The sequence below is a fragment of the Pogona vitticeps genome, chromosome 1, assembly GCF_051106095.1.
Source record: "Pogona vitticeps strain Pit_001003342236 chromosome 1, PviZW2.1, whole genome shotgun sequence".
In the NCBI taxonomy this organism is placed as follows: Eukaryota; Metazoa; Chordata; class Lepidosauria; order Squamata; family Agamidae; genus Pogona; species Pogona vitticeps.
In genome coordinates this window covers 27927867-27942249 of record NC_135783.1, presented here as the reverse complement: position 1 = coordinate 27942249, position 14383 = coordinate 27927867, and the positions used below count along the sequence as shown (strand labels likewise).

At 41.8% G+C, this 14383-nt stretch overlaps 1 protein-coding gene across 6 annotated transcripts in view; it reads right to left on the bottom strand.

Annotated features, from left to right (window-relative positions):
* Positions 1 to 14383, bottom strand: part of HHAT (hedgehog acyltransferase) — a 205717-nt gene that overhangs the window by 165663 nt on the left and 25671 nt on the right. For all 6 annotated transcript variants that reach the window (XM_078382932.1, XM_078382931.1, XM_020794598.3 and 3 more), the window contains 2 exons: positions 13033 to 13227; positions 4866 to 5078 (listed from right to left, as the gene is read on the bottom strand). In XM_078382932.1, the coding sequence (XP_078239058.1) occupies positions 4866 to 5078; positions 13033 to 13227 (408 nt within the window). The remainder of the gene's footprint in view (positions 1 to 4865; positions 5079 to 13032; positions 13228 to 14383) is intronic.

Genomic DNA, 14383 nt, shown 5'->3' with positions numbered 1-14383 from the left:
GCGATCACTTTTGCGATCACAAAAAACGTGTCGCTATGCGGATTCGTCGTTAAACGAATCGCTCGTTATGCGGGGCAGCACTGTATGTGGATATTATAGAGCAGAAAGAGAACATCCAGCCTGCCAATCTGGTTCAGCTTGAATGCCATTCCATTCTAGCCCATGAAGGATTCAGGGGACGCCACCTCCAACCTTTCCCTTTCCCCAACAACACCTCCACAGACCTCCCTTACCCCAATTGATCTCCCAACTGGCAAGAGAGTAGGGAAAGGATAATTCCTCCTTTATCACTAAACAGTGGTTAACAATAACAGTTGGGATTCTCCTCTATGCATCCCCATCTCGCTCCAAAAATCAGATTTCCACTAGCACACAGAGAAGTCCCCACTATGATTTCCAGTTCCCACTGTGATTTCCAGATCAGAAGTAACTCTCCCAAGCTTAATCTGCCCAATACTCTCCCTAATGAGAGCAAGTGCAAGGCAGGAAAAGCTTCCCAGCACAAGGTGCAGCAATATCCATGTAGATGACATTTGAACCTTTGAGACAGCTTCATCTTCCCAAACAAACAGCAAATATTTTCCAAATATTTTCTGGATGAGGGATGAAAAAGCTGCTAAAGGTAACAGGAATTTGTATTCGCGAAGGCTTTCACAGCCAGGATCTAATGGTTGTTGTGGGTTTTTCGGGCTCTTTGGCTGTGTTCTGAAGGTTGTTCTTTCTAACGTTTCACCAATCTCTGTGGCCGGCATCTTCAGAGGACAGCACTCTGCCGGCCACAGAAATTTACCCCCAAATGGTCAGACATCAGCCCCCAACTGGGCTATCTTTTCCTACCCTATCAATGTCTTTCCTCCCACTTCACTTTGCTCAACAGGTCCTTTTTACCCTCTAGAAAAGTCTGAGATGGTATTGGTGGTTACAGGGAAAAGGGAGAGATAGGGAAATCTCACCCTACAAGCTTCCTTCAGTTTATTTATGCAAGCTATCACATCTATCTTAATTACTGCTTATAGTGCCAAGTCTGAAAGCTATCTTCTGTTGGTATAGACTTCAGAACATCTGATGCAAAAGATTCCCTGATTAGTCTAGAAGTCATGAGAACAGATGGTTGTCCCTGAACCTTCCCTAGTATGTGACAGAGGGTATATTTATTTCCAGCTCAGGCTGTGCCTGTGGGCAGGCCTCAGACAATTACATCGGCTCTGGTTGATTTGAAAAGATAAATTGAGCTTGTGCTTTTGCTTCCACCAGAAAATGAATATGGTTAAGCATTTAAAACATTTTACTTGAAAACATAAAGAGGGTTTCGGGTACTTTCTAAATTCTTTTATTTAAAAAAAAATTAACTTTGCATATTTAGGTTCTCATTCAGCCATAACTTTCCTTTGAAAACTCTACCAGACATGAAATCAGGCTTTCAGAAAAAAGTTTGCATACTTGGGTCCTTCTAAGGCATAGGCCGGGAAACAGGGGTAAATTACCCCAAATTGGGTAAAAGTGAAAATTTGGGGCTTAATGAGCAGGGTGCTACCCCCCTCCCTCCCTCCCACCCCCACCCTCTGCAGCAAAACTTCAAATTGTAAACTACCTCTTCCTGTTATTTCCTGGTTGCAGCAGGCACTTGTAAATCCTCCATTCGTGGGAGATAAGCCTGCTTAATTGGCTACAGCTGCAGAATAGCCCCAATCAATCAATCAATCCAGGGCTTTGAATGACTGCTTCCTCTGGAAATTAATGCAAGCAAGCAGGAGGCGGGAAAGGATCAAGGAGCAAGCAAGGGAGGGAAGAAAGGTGCGAGAGACCAAGGACTTCATCAAGCTTATTTAAATGTACAAAATAGAGGAAATGGAGGGTGGGTGGGTGAATGGGTGTGTGTGTGTGTGTGTGTATGTGTGTGTGTGTGTGTGTGTGTGTGTGTGTGTGTGAGAGAGAGAGAGAGAGAGAGAGAGAGAGAGAGAGAGATATTTATTTTATTTATTTATTGCATTTATATGCCGCCCATCTAGACATAGTCTACTCACAGAAAGAGAGAGAGACTGACTCAAAACTGTGAAAATGAACAGGCAAGCAAAAGAAACTTTGAATTAAGGTGGGGGGAAAGGGTGGCTTTTTAAGGTGCTGTCTAGGTTTATCATTGCTTTCATTCCAAGAAGCAGGCATCTTTGAATTTCATGGCTGCTATCACCCTCTGCAGTGATCACTGAACCTAAGAAAGTAAAATCTGTCCATATCTTCCCCTTCTATTTGCCAGGAGGTGATGGGATCAGTGGCCATGATCTTAGTTTTTTTGATCTTGAGCTTCAGACCATTTTTTGCGCTCTCCTCTTTCACTCTCATTAAGAGGTTCTTTAAGTCCTCACTTTCTGCCATGCAGAATTTCTGTCAAATTTTTGGATGTCAACAGCTGCAATGACATTCAAAATTGCACATGAGGAGGCAGTCAAAAAGTTGCTGCCTTTTGCAAAAACCTACCTTTGTGAACAAGGATTTTCCATTCTTACAAACATAAAAACAAAGCAGAGAAATCGACTGGATCCTGAAGACTGTATCCATATTGCTCTGACATCAAAATGCCCCAGTATTGATGCTCTTGTATCTAAGATGAAGCAACATCATTTCTCTAAAACCTGAAGTTTTCAAGTAAATTGACACTTTCACAGTAATTTTGAATAGATTCAATAAAATTTTGAATCCAAATACTGTATCATTTCCCTCCTTTCAAAGGAGGTAATGTCGGCTTATATAAATTTTTTAGGGGGTAAAAAGTAAAAAAGTTCCCTGACCCCTGTTATAAGGTAAACCAGTTTTTGTTGCCATTACAGCTGACTGTCAGTATTATTTTCTCTTTCTCACATTCTAATACCTCTGCAGAAATAAGGTAAATAAATGCAAAAACAGATGAGGGTAACAGTAATTCAGTGGCTTCACGTGATAGACACTACTAACCCCCATAATGCTACACAAAGGATTTTCTGAGATAAGATACAGATTTTTAAAATGTGTTACATGGTTCTGGATCTGTGGGTGTTTGAGCAGATTTCTTAAGGAGGACCTGAAGCAATGTTAAAGCTCATAGTCAAGAAAATCTTAGACTGTTAATCTCTGAGTAGTAAACAAACATGTACAAAATGAAGGTCCTTTATAAAATGAAGCAATGCTACTTTGTCCATTTACACAGTGAAGTGATGGGCACTTAAAACACAATTTTCTTAGATATGCAAGGCTACCAAAGAACTGAAACAATGATTTATTCAGATTTCTTGCAGTTTACTTTATAAAAGAATATATTCAGTTTCAATCAGTTTTAATTTGAAAAACATGCATTATCTTGGAGAATTTTACCCTGAATTTTTGGGAACAGGATGAAACTGTCCATTGTATCTATAGAACTACTAAAACTGAATATGCTTGTCAAAACAGGAAAACTAACTTAACTCTAGAAAAACAAATATGAAAAGATACGTCACAGTATATCTCTTAGGGAATACCGTATTTTTCAGTTTATAAGATGACCCAATGTATAAGACAACCCCCCCTTTTCTAACCCCAAATTAGAAAATTTGATGTCTGCTTTTCCTTGCCTTTTGCGAAGCATTGGGGCTTAGCAAAAGGAAGGGAAAATCAGGGATCAAAGGGCTCCCTTTGACTGCCACTTTTCCTTGCCTTTTGCGAAGCCATGGGGCTTAGCAAAAAGGGAAGGCTCCCTTTGGTTAATGCAGTCTGGAAAGGGCTGCATGGTCGCACCCCTTTGATCCTGAAGCAGCTTCAGGATCAAAGGGCTGCGACCGTGCAGCCCTTTCACGATTGCATTACCCAAAGGGAACCTTCCCTTCCTTTTTGCTAAGCCCCATGGCTTTGCAAAAGGCAGGGAAAATGGCTGCCTGCTGTGTATAAAACGACCTTCAATTTTTTGTCTAAATATTTAAGGAAAAAGTGTTTTATACACGGAAAAATACAGTACGTTATCTCACTATCTCACAACTCATATCTATTATTTTCTACTGGCTTGCTACTTCTAAACTTTTGGCTAAAAACTCCTACTTTCTACTAGCTTGCTCCATCTAACCCACTGGGCTACCTATGTGTTGCAGACTACTCTGGTATGTGCATTCCAGGAAAGTAACACAATCAGGAGACCACACCTATGGATTTGATCCATGAAACCTCTATCCAGAAATTACCCAAATAGATAGAGCAATATGTGATAAAGCTACTTTATCTAGCCGCCTAGAGTGCTCATGGCACCAGATAGGCAGGGTATAAATTAAATTAAATTACATTAAATAAAATAAAATAAATAAATAAATACTTTTGGGGACCACTAACCAGACTAGGTGCAGACTCCAAAGACCCTTCTCTTCAGACAAGCTTTCCCTCATGACTGGCTGCCAGTGGGATTTTTTTAATGGATTGGTGTGCCTTACTGCTTTGAATGCATTTTTACTACTGCTCTTGTTTACCATCTCTTACAATGGTATTTGTTTGATCTTTTTTAGTATTTGTATACTGACTGTCTCAGCTGTGGTCATGCCACATTGGATGACCCTGGTAGGAACCCAGGCTCACAGTAGAGTCTGGCCTCCTAATGGCATTGCTTTTGTCTTCACTGACATGAACAAACCCCTTCATGATGTTAAAGTGTGCATCCAAGAAGGGTCACTTAAAACTCCCAAATTTAGTCCTTCCTTCCAAGCAGCAGAAAGCAATCCTGACAGTCCTTCATATGGTTCCACACTGATACAGAAGCCAGTGGTGACACTTAAGGTCAAGTTATTAAAGAGAAGCTCTAAACCAAATAACACGGGCAATACAGAACCCCCTGGCCAGCCACGAACAAAGCAATATTCAAGAAGTACTGTCACCTGTTTATAGAATTCATCAAAAGTGATAATGGGCCCATTGTGAAACACGGGATAATAGAACACATATGCCAGCATCCAAAGGAATGACGGTTCCATCATCTTGGAAGAGGTGTGCCAGCAGTATTCTAGGCTGAAGCTTGTGTAATAGAGGCAGCGGACAGTCAAGGCGAAAAGAAGCAAGTAGTACTCATTTTCACTGGCATACCAGCCTCTCTGTAAAATAAAAACCATTTGAAAATAATATGAAATCTTACCTCTGTAGATATGGAGGTAAAGAACATTTATCATAAAGGTTTTAATGCTATGCAGCAACATCACAAGCTAATCTCTCTCCTAATATCTACTACTTATTTATTTATATATTTAAAATATTTTGACCCTGCCTTTTTCCTTAAAAAGACCCAAGGCAGCTTACATCATTCAAAGACAGTATTTAAGCTATGAACAGTGAGTATACATATACAAAAAAGGATCAGACAAATACAATATTAAAAAACATAAGTAGTAAGGTATAACAATCCATTTTAAAACCCCACTCAGGCAGCCAGTCACTCAGGAAAGCTTGCCTGAAGAGAAAGATCTTTGTGGAAGGACAGCAAAGATGGGACCAGTCTGGTCTCCTGTGGGAGGGGGTTCCAAAGACTGGCAGCAGCAACAGAGAAGGCCCTCTCCTGTGTCCCCACCAAATGTACCTATGAAGTTGGCAGGACCAAGACATCTTTAAATGCTGAAATTTGTTATGTGTTGTCAAGTTGCTTCCAATTTATAGGGGCCTCAACAACATTTTTGAGGTATGTCAGGCTTTCAGGAATTGGTTTACCATTGCCACCCCATGAGTTTTCATGGCTCAGCGAGGATTACCACCCAGATCTCCTGAATCGCAGTCCTAAGTACTACCCACTACACCTCATTGGCTCTCTTTGAAAGCTAGCAACCCAAAGCACATGCATGTGAAACAGCCTTGCAATGTGCCATTCACCTGCATAAGTGAAAGCCACAAACTCAGAGTTAGGCTTTCCATGTGGTAAAGTGAGGCCAGGCCCTATCTCAGGCAGTAAATCTTGGGTGCTATTTTATGGTGCAAGACTGTCAGATACTTTACTACAGTGGTGTGCTGCATGACGACGATAATCCGTTCTGTTAAAATCGCTGTACAGCGAAATTGTTGTCATGCGAAAAAAAACCATTGGAATGCATTGAAAACCGGTTAATGCATTCCAATGGGGAAATACCTCATCGTCCAGCGAAGATCGCCCATAGAGAACCGCCGATCAGCCATTTAAAATTGCTGTCTTCCAAGGTTTCTGTCCGGAAAACAGCCATTTTGCGAAGGGAGGGAAGCTATTTTGTGGAGCCGGAAAAAAATTGTTTTGCAAACAAACAATTTGCGAAGCAAGGACCTAATCAACGTAAAGTGGATTTCCCTCATAGGAACCATCGTTTTGCAATCGCAATAGTGATCGCAAAAAAGTCATCGTCAAGCAATTTCGTTGTTTACCAGGTTAAGCGTCTAGCAGGGCACCACTGTGTGAGAAAGTAACAATTAGGAGTTTCTGATTGCATTGAAGTGGCTTGGTTTTTAAGTGAAATTTTCCAAAGGCTGAAACCCAGTAGTAAATTGCTACTGGTATAGGCTCACTGAACCAGTGGAGATTTGGTAAGTCCACACCTTTGTAAGTTTCACTGATTCAATGGTGTACTCCACTTGTGACTTACTACTGGATGTCAACCATAATGTAGTTCTGTTTCCCCATCTGAGTATAGATGGCAGAATGATGACAACTATATTCAGCAGACTCTTGAGTCTTTATCTACTCAGAACTATATTTCTACAGGTATACAAAAACCAATGCATATTCTACAACAGCAATGAAAATCAATCTATAGCCAGAGAGAGGGACCGGTACTGATATTACCTTATGAAGCAACAGAAATAAGAGGGTAAAAATGAAGGGACAGTTTATAAACCAAGGAACACAAGTTTGCTGTTAATCTGGTACTTCCTGTATCCTGCTCCGGGACCCCAGAAAAATATAGTTCCCAGTCACATGGAGAACTGAGTTATTTGGAAGTCCCTGAATAGGCTACAGAGGAGAGGTGGCAGAACCAAATTGAATCTTAAAAAATGGTTTTCCCCCCCAAACACAGTTCTTTGCAAGTACCCAGAAGAAAAGTAACTTCACACCTATGTCTGTGTATTCTATGCCCCTCAACATGTACTATGGAAGCTCTGGTCTTAGTTGCCCCAAATGATCTTGATGTTGCCTGTGTGAAGGTTCGAATGTAACCTCAGGCTGATTGGACACAAACACAGGATGCTCAGTTTTTTGAAAAACAGAACTGGGGTTTATTGGAACATCAAATAAAGAAGTATCAACATTAAACTTGTCCGTGTTCTTTTCTCTTGTCGCCAATGGGTCAAACGAGGATGTCCATAAATCTTGTAGGAAAGGATTATAACTTGGATCATACCAGGGTCCTTTGGTGAAAGGGTTGGTCTCACCCTGATCTTTATTATCACTGCCCACCTCAATCAGGGGTAATGTCTCCTCGTCTCCCCCCTCATGGTCAAAGGGGTCGGTTCCCTCTGCATAGGGGTCCCAAGGTCCTGTAAATACCTCCTCTGGCGAGCCTCCTCCAGACACCATGCTCATCTTTCACGTTCTTCCCTTTCCACTGCTTCCTTCTCCTCTCTCAAGCGTCTCCGCCACTCTCTGGCCTCGGATTCCCCCCAATAAGACAGCTTGGGAGGGAATCCCCTTCTTCTCCTGCAATCAGCCTCTTCCCGAGGCACTCTCAATTTCTCGCACCTCCCTGTCCAGGGATCCTCGACCCATATCAGCTCCCAGGCAACCCGGTATGTTGTCCCGGTCCCCTTTTATATCCCCATGTCCCGCCTCTACCAACGGTTGCTCCTTCACTCTTGTTCCCGCCTTTTCTAGTCCTGAGTGGCCACCGAGAGTCTCTCCAAACCCCATTCCAATTCACGGGTGTCTATTCCCTGATGCCTGACCGCGACACGGGGAGTTGTAGTCTCCGTTTCGGTCTCCTTTTCCTCCTTAAAGGAGGATGACACTCCGGCGAGCGCTTCTATAGCCTCGCCTCGGGTCTCACAGCCTGTTATTGGGTGAGAATTATCTGATACATTTGTTCATTGTCCTATGACAGTTCTGGCAAAAACAAAGAAAAACATGGATGTTGTACATCTGAAGAGACACCCAGAAAGGAAGAAGAGGAGGATTTTCTTAGAATGGCAATTATGCTGCCTTGGCCTAAAATTCCTTCTGCTGAACAACTGAGATAGTTAACCTGAAAATGCAAGAGCTGTTTCAAGAGGAAAGCTTTAAATGTAGGAGGGGAAATTGCAATGGAACAGCAAGGGCTGATTATACAAATCACATTAGCAACCACAAAGCATCAGTAATTTCAAGGACAGAGTTTACAAAGCATCTGTGCTGCAGGTATTTCTTCTCTCGGCTGAATCCAGATTTTGTAGCATGCAAATTGGTAAGCAGAAGCAGATTTCCACAACCTATCCTTGGTTTATGCGCTTATAAAATACTACATAAAGGGTCAAGGGACATTTCGGGAGAGCAGGAATTTGCATTGTGGTATGTGAAGGAAATGGAGGAATCCCCAAAATGAGGCAGACGATTTGACTGGACCCTCTGCCCTTGCTTCGGTAGAATCCTCTGAGTAAGCTGTTTTTATTTTTGCTCAATAAATCATTCTCTTCACACATACGTAGATGGAACTGAAATATACAGCCTTTTCACCACAGCTTTTAACAGTCAGCAAAAATCCCTGGGCAAAATCAAGCTATTTAGGAAAAATGGGGGCCATTTAGGGCTCTATAGGTTAAAACAAACACTTTGAATGTAGCCCGAAAATGGATCGGCAGCCAGTGGAGCTGCTCTAACAAGGGGGTTACGTGATTCTTGGAACCAGCCCCAGTCTGTAAAAGTGATGCATATTTTATAGATAAGGATAGTTTATATCAATTAGAAAAAAAAGTGATGAGTAAATACAATCAACTAAGCAGTGAACAACAATCAATGTACAGTAGATGAACATAGAAGGCGGGATCCAAGATCCACTTTCTGCAAACAGAAATCATCATAGGTTCTATATATGACATATGGCTTGCCCTATGTTGAGAGGATGTACTGAAGTAAAATTCAACTCTCAGTCTAATTAGTTTCTTATACATGGTTGCATGAGGGAGGGAGCACCATCCTGTCCTTCACGGCAGACAGCAAAATGTCTTGGACAAGCCCTGGAGACACTGCAGAGACAACCTCGCCAGTGCAAAAGAAAGCAATGCCTATCACATGTCAGCATGGGTGACACTAATGACTTGTGTATAGCACGGGAATAAAAAGGAAGTGAAATATGAAGACTTCCAAAAGACCAAACCTGGACTCAAGAACGCAGCAGCTAAAGAATGAAGAATGTCATGTCCTGACTCCAGAGCTAAATATGAAAGACAACAAAAGAATCATACACTTGGTGCCCTCTAAGAATTTGTCTTTTCCTATGAAGAAATGGAACAGGTATTTATGCAGGCATGCACTTATTCCATTTCTGCACTGCCCATCCCTTGGTGTGGGAACACAAGGCTCTCTCTCACAAATGATTAAAAGACATGCAATTAAAATTAAAATACAAAAAGTTATAACATTAAAAAATAAATAAATACTGAATAGGTCTTTCTCTGCTGCCTGATAGACAGCAGGAAGGATGCCAAGGTACTCTCCTCAAGGGAAGGTATTCCGCAACCTGGGAGCAGTCACTGAAAAGGCCCTCTCCTGCCTCCTCATCCAGGGTGTGCCTCTAAGACCAGAAGGGTTGGGGAAAGGGCCTCCCTCCAAGGTCTTAAAAGCCGGGGCCGAAGGGCCCATTAAGTGGAGCATCGGTCCTTCAGACTGCATCCTATGACGCAAGAGCAAATGCGTTTCAGCTCAACAGCCACATCCTATTCTAGTTAAACCTCTAAGGACTAAACTGCAGCAGGGAAGAGAGCCTCCCCACCCACTCTGTCATGGATACTCTTCCATTCATTAAAATCCTCCTCACCAAGTGATTTTTGAACTTCAAAAGGAGGGTTTTTTAAAAAAAGCACTCTCTGGGATGTTTACAATTTAATTATGCTACACACTGCCCAGCCCCCAGCAAGCTAGGTACTCAATTTACCAACCTCAGAAGGATGGAAAGCTGAGTCAACCTCAAGCCAGCTACCTGGGACTGAAGCAGGGTCATGTGCAGAGTTTTGGCTGCAGTGCTGCAGTTTAACTACTGCGCCACGAGGCTCCTGCACACAAGGGAAGGTCAACTTTTCTCTCCCTTGCTGAGATCTCTGTAAAGAACCCTTCCCAAACAATCATTTCGAAAAGATGTCCACAATGGCTGGAACCAAAAGTTCCATGGGCACACCTGACTGGACATAAAGCAGTTTCCCATCCATGTATCAGGGAAATCAGTGACCAGCACTGATATTTAGGGAAGTCAGGAACATAAGGAGCTGGCTTATACCCAGGAAACTCTTGATCCATGAAGCTCAGTACTCTCAACTCTGACTGGAGATGTCTCTTCATTATTTAAAGAAAGAGTATTTCCTAGCCTCCCTACAGGTTTCTGATACTACCTCGAGATCTCTCATTCAAGTGTTAACCAGGTGTAACCCTGCTTAGCTTCTAAAATCAGAAGAGAGAGTTGTCTTTGGCATGGATAAAATATCTCACTTAAGTACAGTACTGATATGCTGCTAGCAATACTGGTATGCTGTGCTCACTCAACACACATTATTAAGGCCAGTATCCTATCATATTTGGCACATGTGGAACAGCAAGTAATATTTGCCGTATTGTGGAGTGTCTGTGACACATCTATTTGCATGCTGGTGGTCCAACCAACCATGCAACCAGTCATGATACTGCGCACATAACCACCCTGAAAAATGGCAAAAAACACTTGTGCAATAGCCATTCCATATGGAGTAAATCCAACAGTGTAGTGGCCTATGTGATTTGTTTAGTATAGTTATTTGTAGTAAACAAAAGTAGTCAAAACAATTCCATATATACTTAACAAAGTATGGAGAAAACTGGTAAAAATAACAAGATCTTTTAGAACAGTGGTCTCCAATCTTTTTGGGACCGCGGGCTCTGTGCGCAAGGGGGTGGGGGCACCCCCACATTCACGGGTTGGTGTGTCATGCTCACGGGTGGGTGTGTCACACTCGCAGAGGGGTGTGTCACGCTCACAGGTGGGCATGTCGTGATCGTGCACATGTGCGCAGGGGCGACACACCCCTCTGTGAGCATGACACGCCACCCTATGAGCGCAATGCACACCTCCGTGATGTCCACCGCCCATGCATGGGGGGGTGGAGATCCATCACCGTGGTCCAGTTCCAGGAAGCCCACGGAGCGGCACTGGGCCACCGACCGGGGATTGGGGACCCCTGTTTTAGATAACAAAGAAAGAAGGAAAATAAAGTAATGAATCCATATAGGAGTAAAATATAAGTTAACAAAAAGAGAAGTTATTATCAGACAGCGCATACAAGAAGTATTGAACCAAGATTTTTTGTTGTTTTGGGGTTTTTTTACCCAAAGAACAAGATGAAGGAATTCCCTTCTGTTCTGTATTGGAAGCCAAGCCTTAAAAACAAATCAAGCAAACAGAGGCCATATACAAAATGTATGAATGATATAAGCAGATATAACACAAACAGTTACGAAGAACAAATATGAAACCTTGAACTTATTTGAAGACTTGAATAATTAACCCACAAGACATAACAGTTGTACCTTCTAGCACTACTTAATTGAAAATCAGCAGGATTTTTTAAAGCTTCAGAACCACCACTGGGGCCATGTCATATGTTGATTGTTACGTTCCTATCCTAACCATCTTGGAAATCTTTGTGTTTGGGAAGGAATGTATAAATATTTTAATAAATAACTTCTTATCTTATATATTATATACTAATTAAATACAAGATGAGATCACTTCAACCAATTCTTCCGTTTTATTGGCTGCTGAGCTTTTTGGTTTGCTGTTGTTTAATTTCAAGTTGACTGAAAAGAATTAAAGCCAGAATATCTCACAAGAGAGACTTAATAGGGCACCTCCAAATATTCTCAATTAATATTTTCTACCAGTATAAGCAGGCACAAATTCCTAACTGTCAAGGATAATTTCCACACTGAGGCAGAATAAGGCCTATAATAATCAGCAGCCATACTTGACAGATGTGCAAAATGCTGAATCATGCAGTCTGGGATGATGCAATGTCCACACAGATTGACTGTATGTAAATGTGCATGTGTATAACTGTGTGGACATGTGGAGAAGATGTACGGATCTCTTCTAATGAATGTCATGCTGCCGGTTTGTACTGCTGAACTTCTGTATATACTGTAAATACACAAAGCTGTCTTTGTCTGTGTGAATCAACTGGACTGCCTGAACTGAAACAAAAACACTGCTAACTTACACCAACACTAACTTCGTGTATACTTTATATCTGTGGTGGAATGCCCAAGTCACGCCTGTCCATCATATGGAGCTCTAGGGCAGGATCCTATGGCAGGACAGGAGGGGTGGAGTCAGGAGAACAGTTGGAGAATGAGAGAGTTAGAAAAAGAGGTTTTTTGAAGGGTTAAGACAGAGATTGAAAAGCTGGTGTGTGAGAGAATAGATAAGAGATAAAAGTAATAGGAAATAGACAGTCATAAGATATTGTTACAGTGGTTAATGTGAATGAGTACAAACAAGCAAACATCTAATGCTATCCAAGTTTAATGATTGAACAATAAAAGAACATCTGTGACTTTACTTCTGTGATTTACCAATCAGACAATAAATAAACCTGTTATATTTGGCAGCCTGGGTCTAAGAAACTTATTTGGTACAGTGTGGATAAAGATCCACTGGTGGCAGCATATAAAGGGACAAAAATAGTACATTGTGTCCGAAGGTGGACCTGTGTTTGAGGGAAAACACACAGGGGACACTGGGGGAATGCGACAATATCCAATTCCCAACTGCTGGAATTTATTTTAAAAGCATCAGGAACTACTATGACTGCCCCGAACACAAATATCTTCAAAATCAAAATGGATATATTTTTCTTTGTTAAAAAATTTAAGAAGCTACTTACCTTTATTTCTTCCAGAGCAGGAAAGTGTAAAGTTGACAAAAGAAGCAATGAGCTCATCCATGTCAGAATGGGGTTCTTAAACTGAGCAACTAAATATGAAGCAGTTACATGTAGAAAAATCAGTGCAAGGCCATTGGTGCCCAGCAGAAACCAACAGGCTGTTATGCCATAGACCATCAGAAACCATGGTTTGTACTGAAAAGACAGGGGAAACAATGGTTGAAATTTAATTGCAAAAATCTCCATTCAACAGAATGTATGTTAATGATTCCCTCTCTATATTTCTACCTCAAAAGAATTTAGAACAATATACACGGGGCTACCGTGTTTATTTTTGACAGCAACTCTGTGACATAGATCAGCCATTCTCAACAGGGGGCATATAGCCCCCGGGAGGCCCCAGCACATTTGAAGGGAACCACAAACTGGAAACCATGATTCACATAACGCAGTGGTTCTTAACCTTTGTTACTCGGATGCTTTTGAACTGCAGCTCCCAGAAACCCCAGTCAGCACAGCTGGTGAAGGCTTCTGGGAGTTGCAGTCCAAAACTCCTGAGTAATCCAAGGTTAAGAACCAGTGACATAACACATTATTAGGTTTGTTATGCAACTTACACAATCCTGATTTGGCCTATACTTTTTTATATTGCGTTTATAGCTGTGACCAAAAAAAAAAAAGGCTGAGAATGGCTGACATAGATGAAGATGAAAAATAGGAAGATGATCATCCAATGAACCTCTTGGCCAACATGGAGGAATTGAACCCAGATCTCTCCCATCTAAATCCAACATTTTATCCAGTATATTTTGTCACCCAATAGTATGCTAAAAACTGTAGTAGTGGTTTACTCAGTATCAGGACCTCACAGACCTCTGAATACAACACAGGATATAATTGTGCCAAACACAGAACTGAAAATAAAGTACATGCAAAGTAGGCAAGAAAATGAATCAAGCTACAGACTATTTCATCAAAAGGTCAAGTGATTAAGCTTTCAACTTACAAAGATAGGAGAAGTTGATTGACCCTGACCAGGCAGCCCAACAGCCACTCAATTTACAAAGCCTTGTTCTGAGGACCCCTCAAAGCAAAGTACTTGGAGTCGTTTGGGTTTTGGAGAGTTGCACACCAGCCTTTTCTCTGATGCTGCAGACATGGCCTTCCAGAGCTCACCAATGCCCCTGGTCTGGGAAGGCTGCTTAGTTAAGAGAACAGCCAACATAGCTCTATAGAGCAGGGTGTGGATGTATTGGTATACGCTGAACACTGTAACAGTACAGTGGTGCCTCGCTTAACGATTGCCCCGCATTATGACAAATCCACTTTATGATAGTCTAAGTGGAGGAAT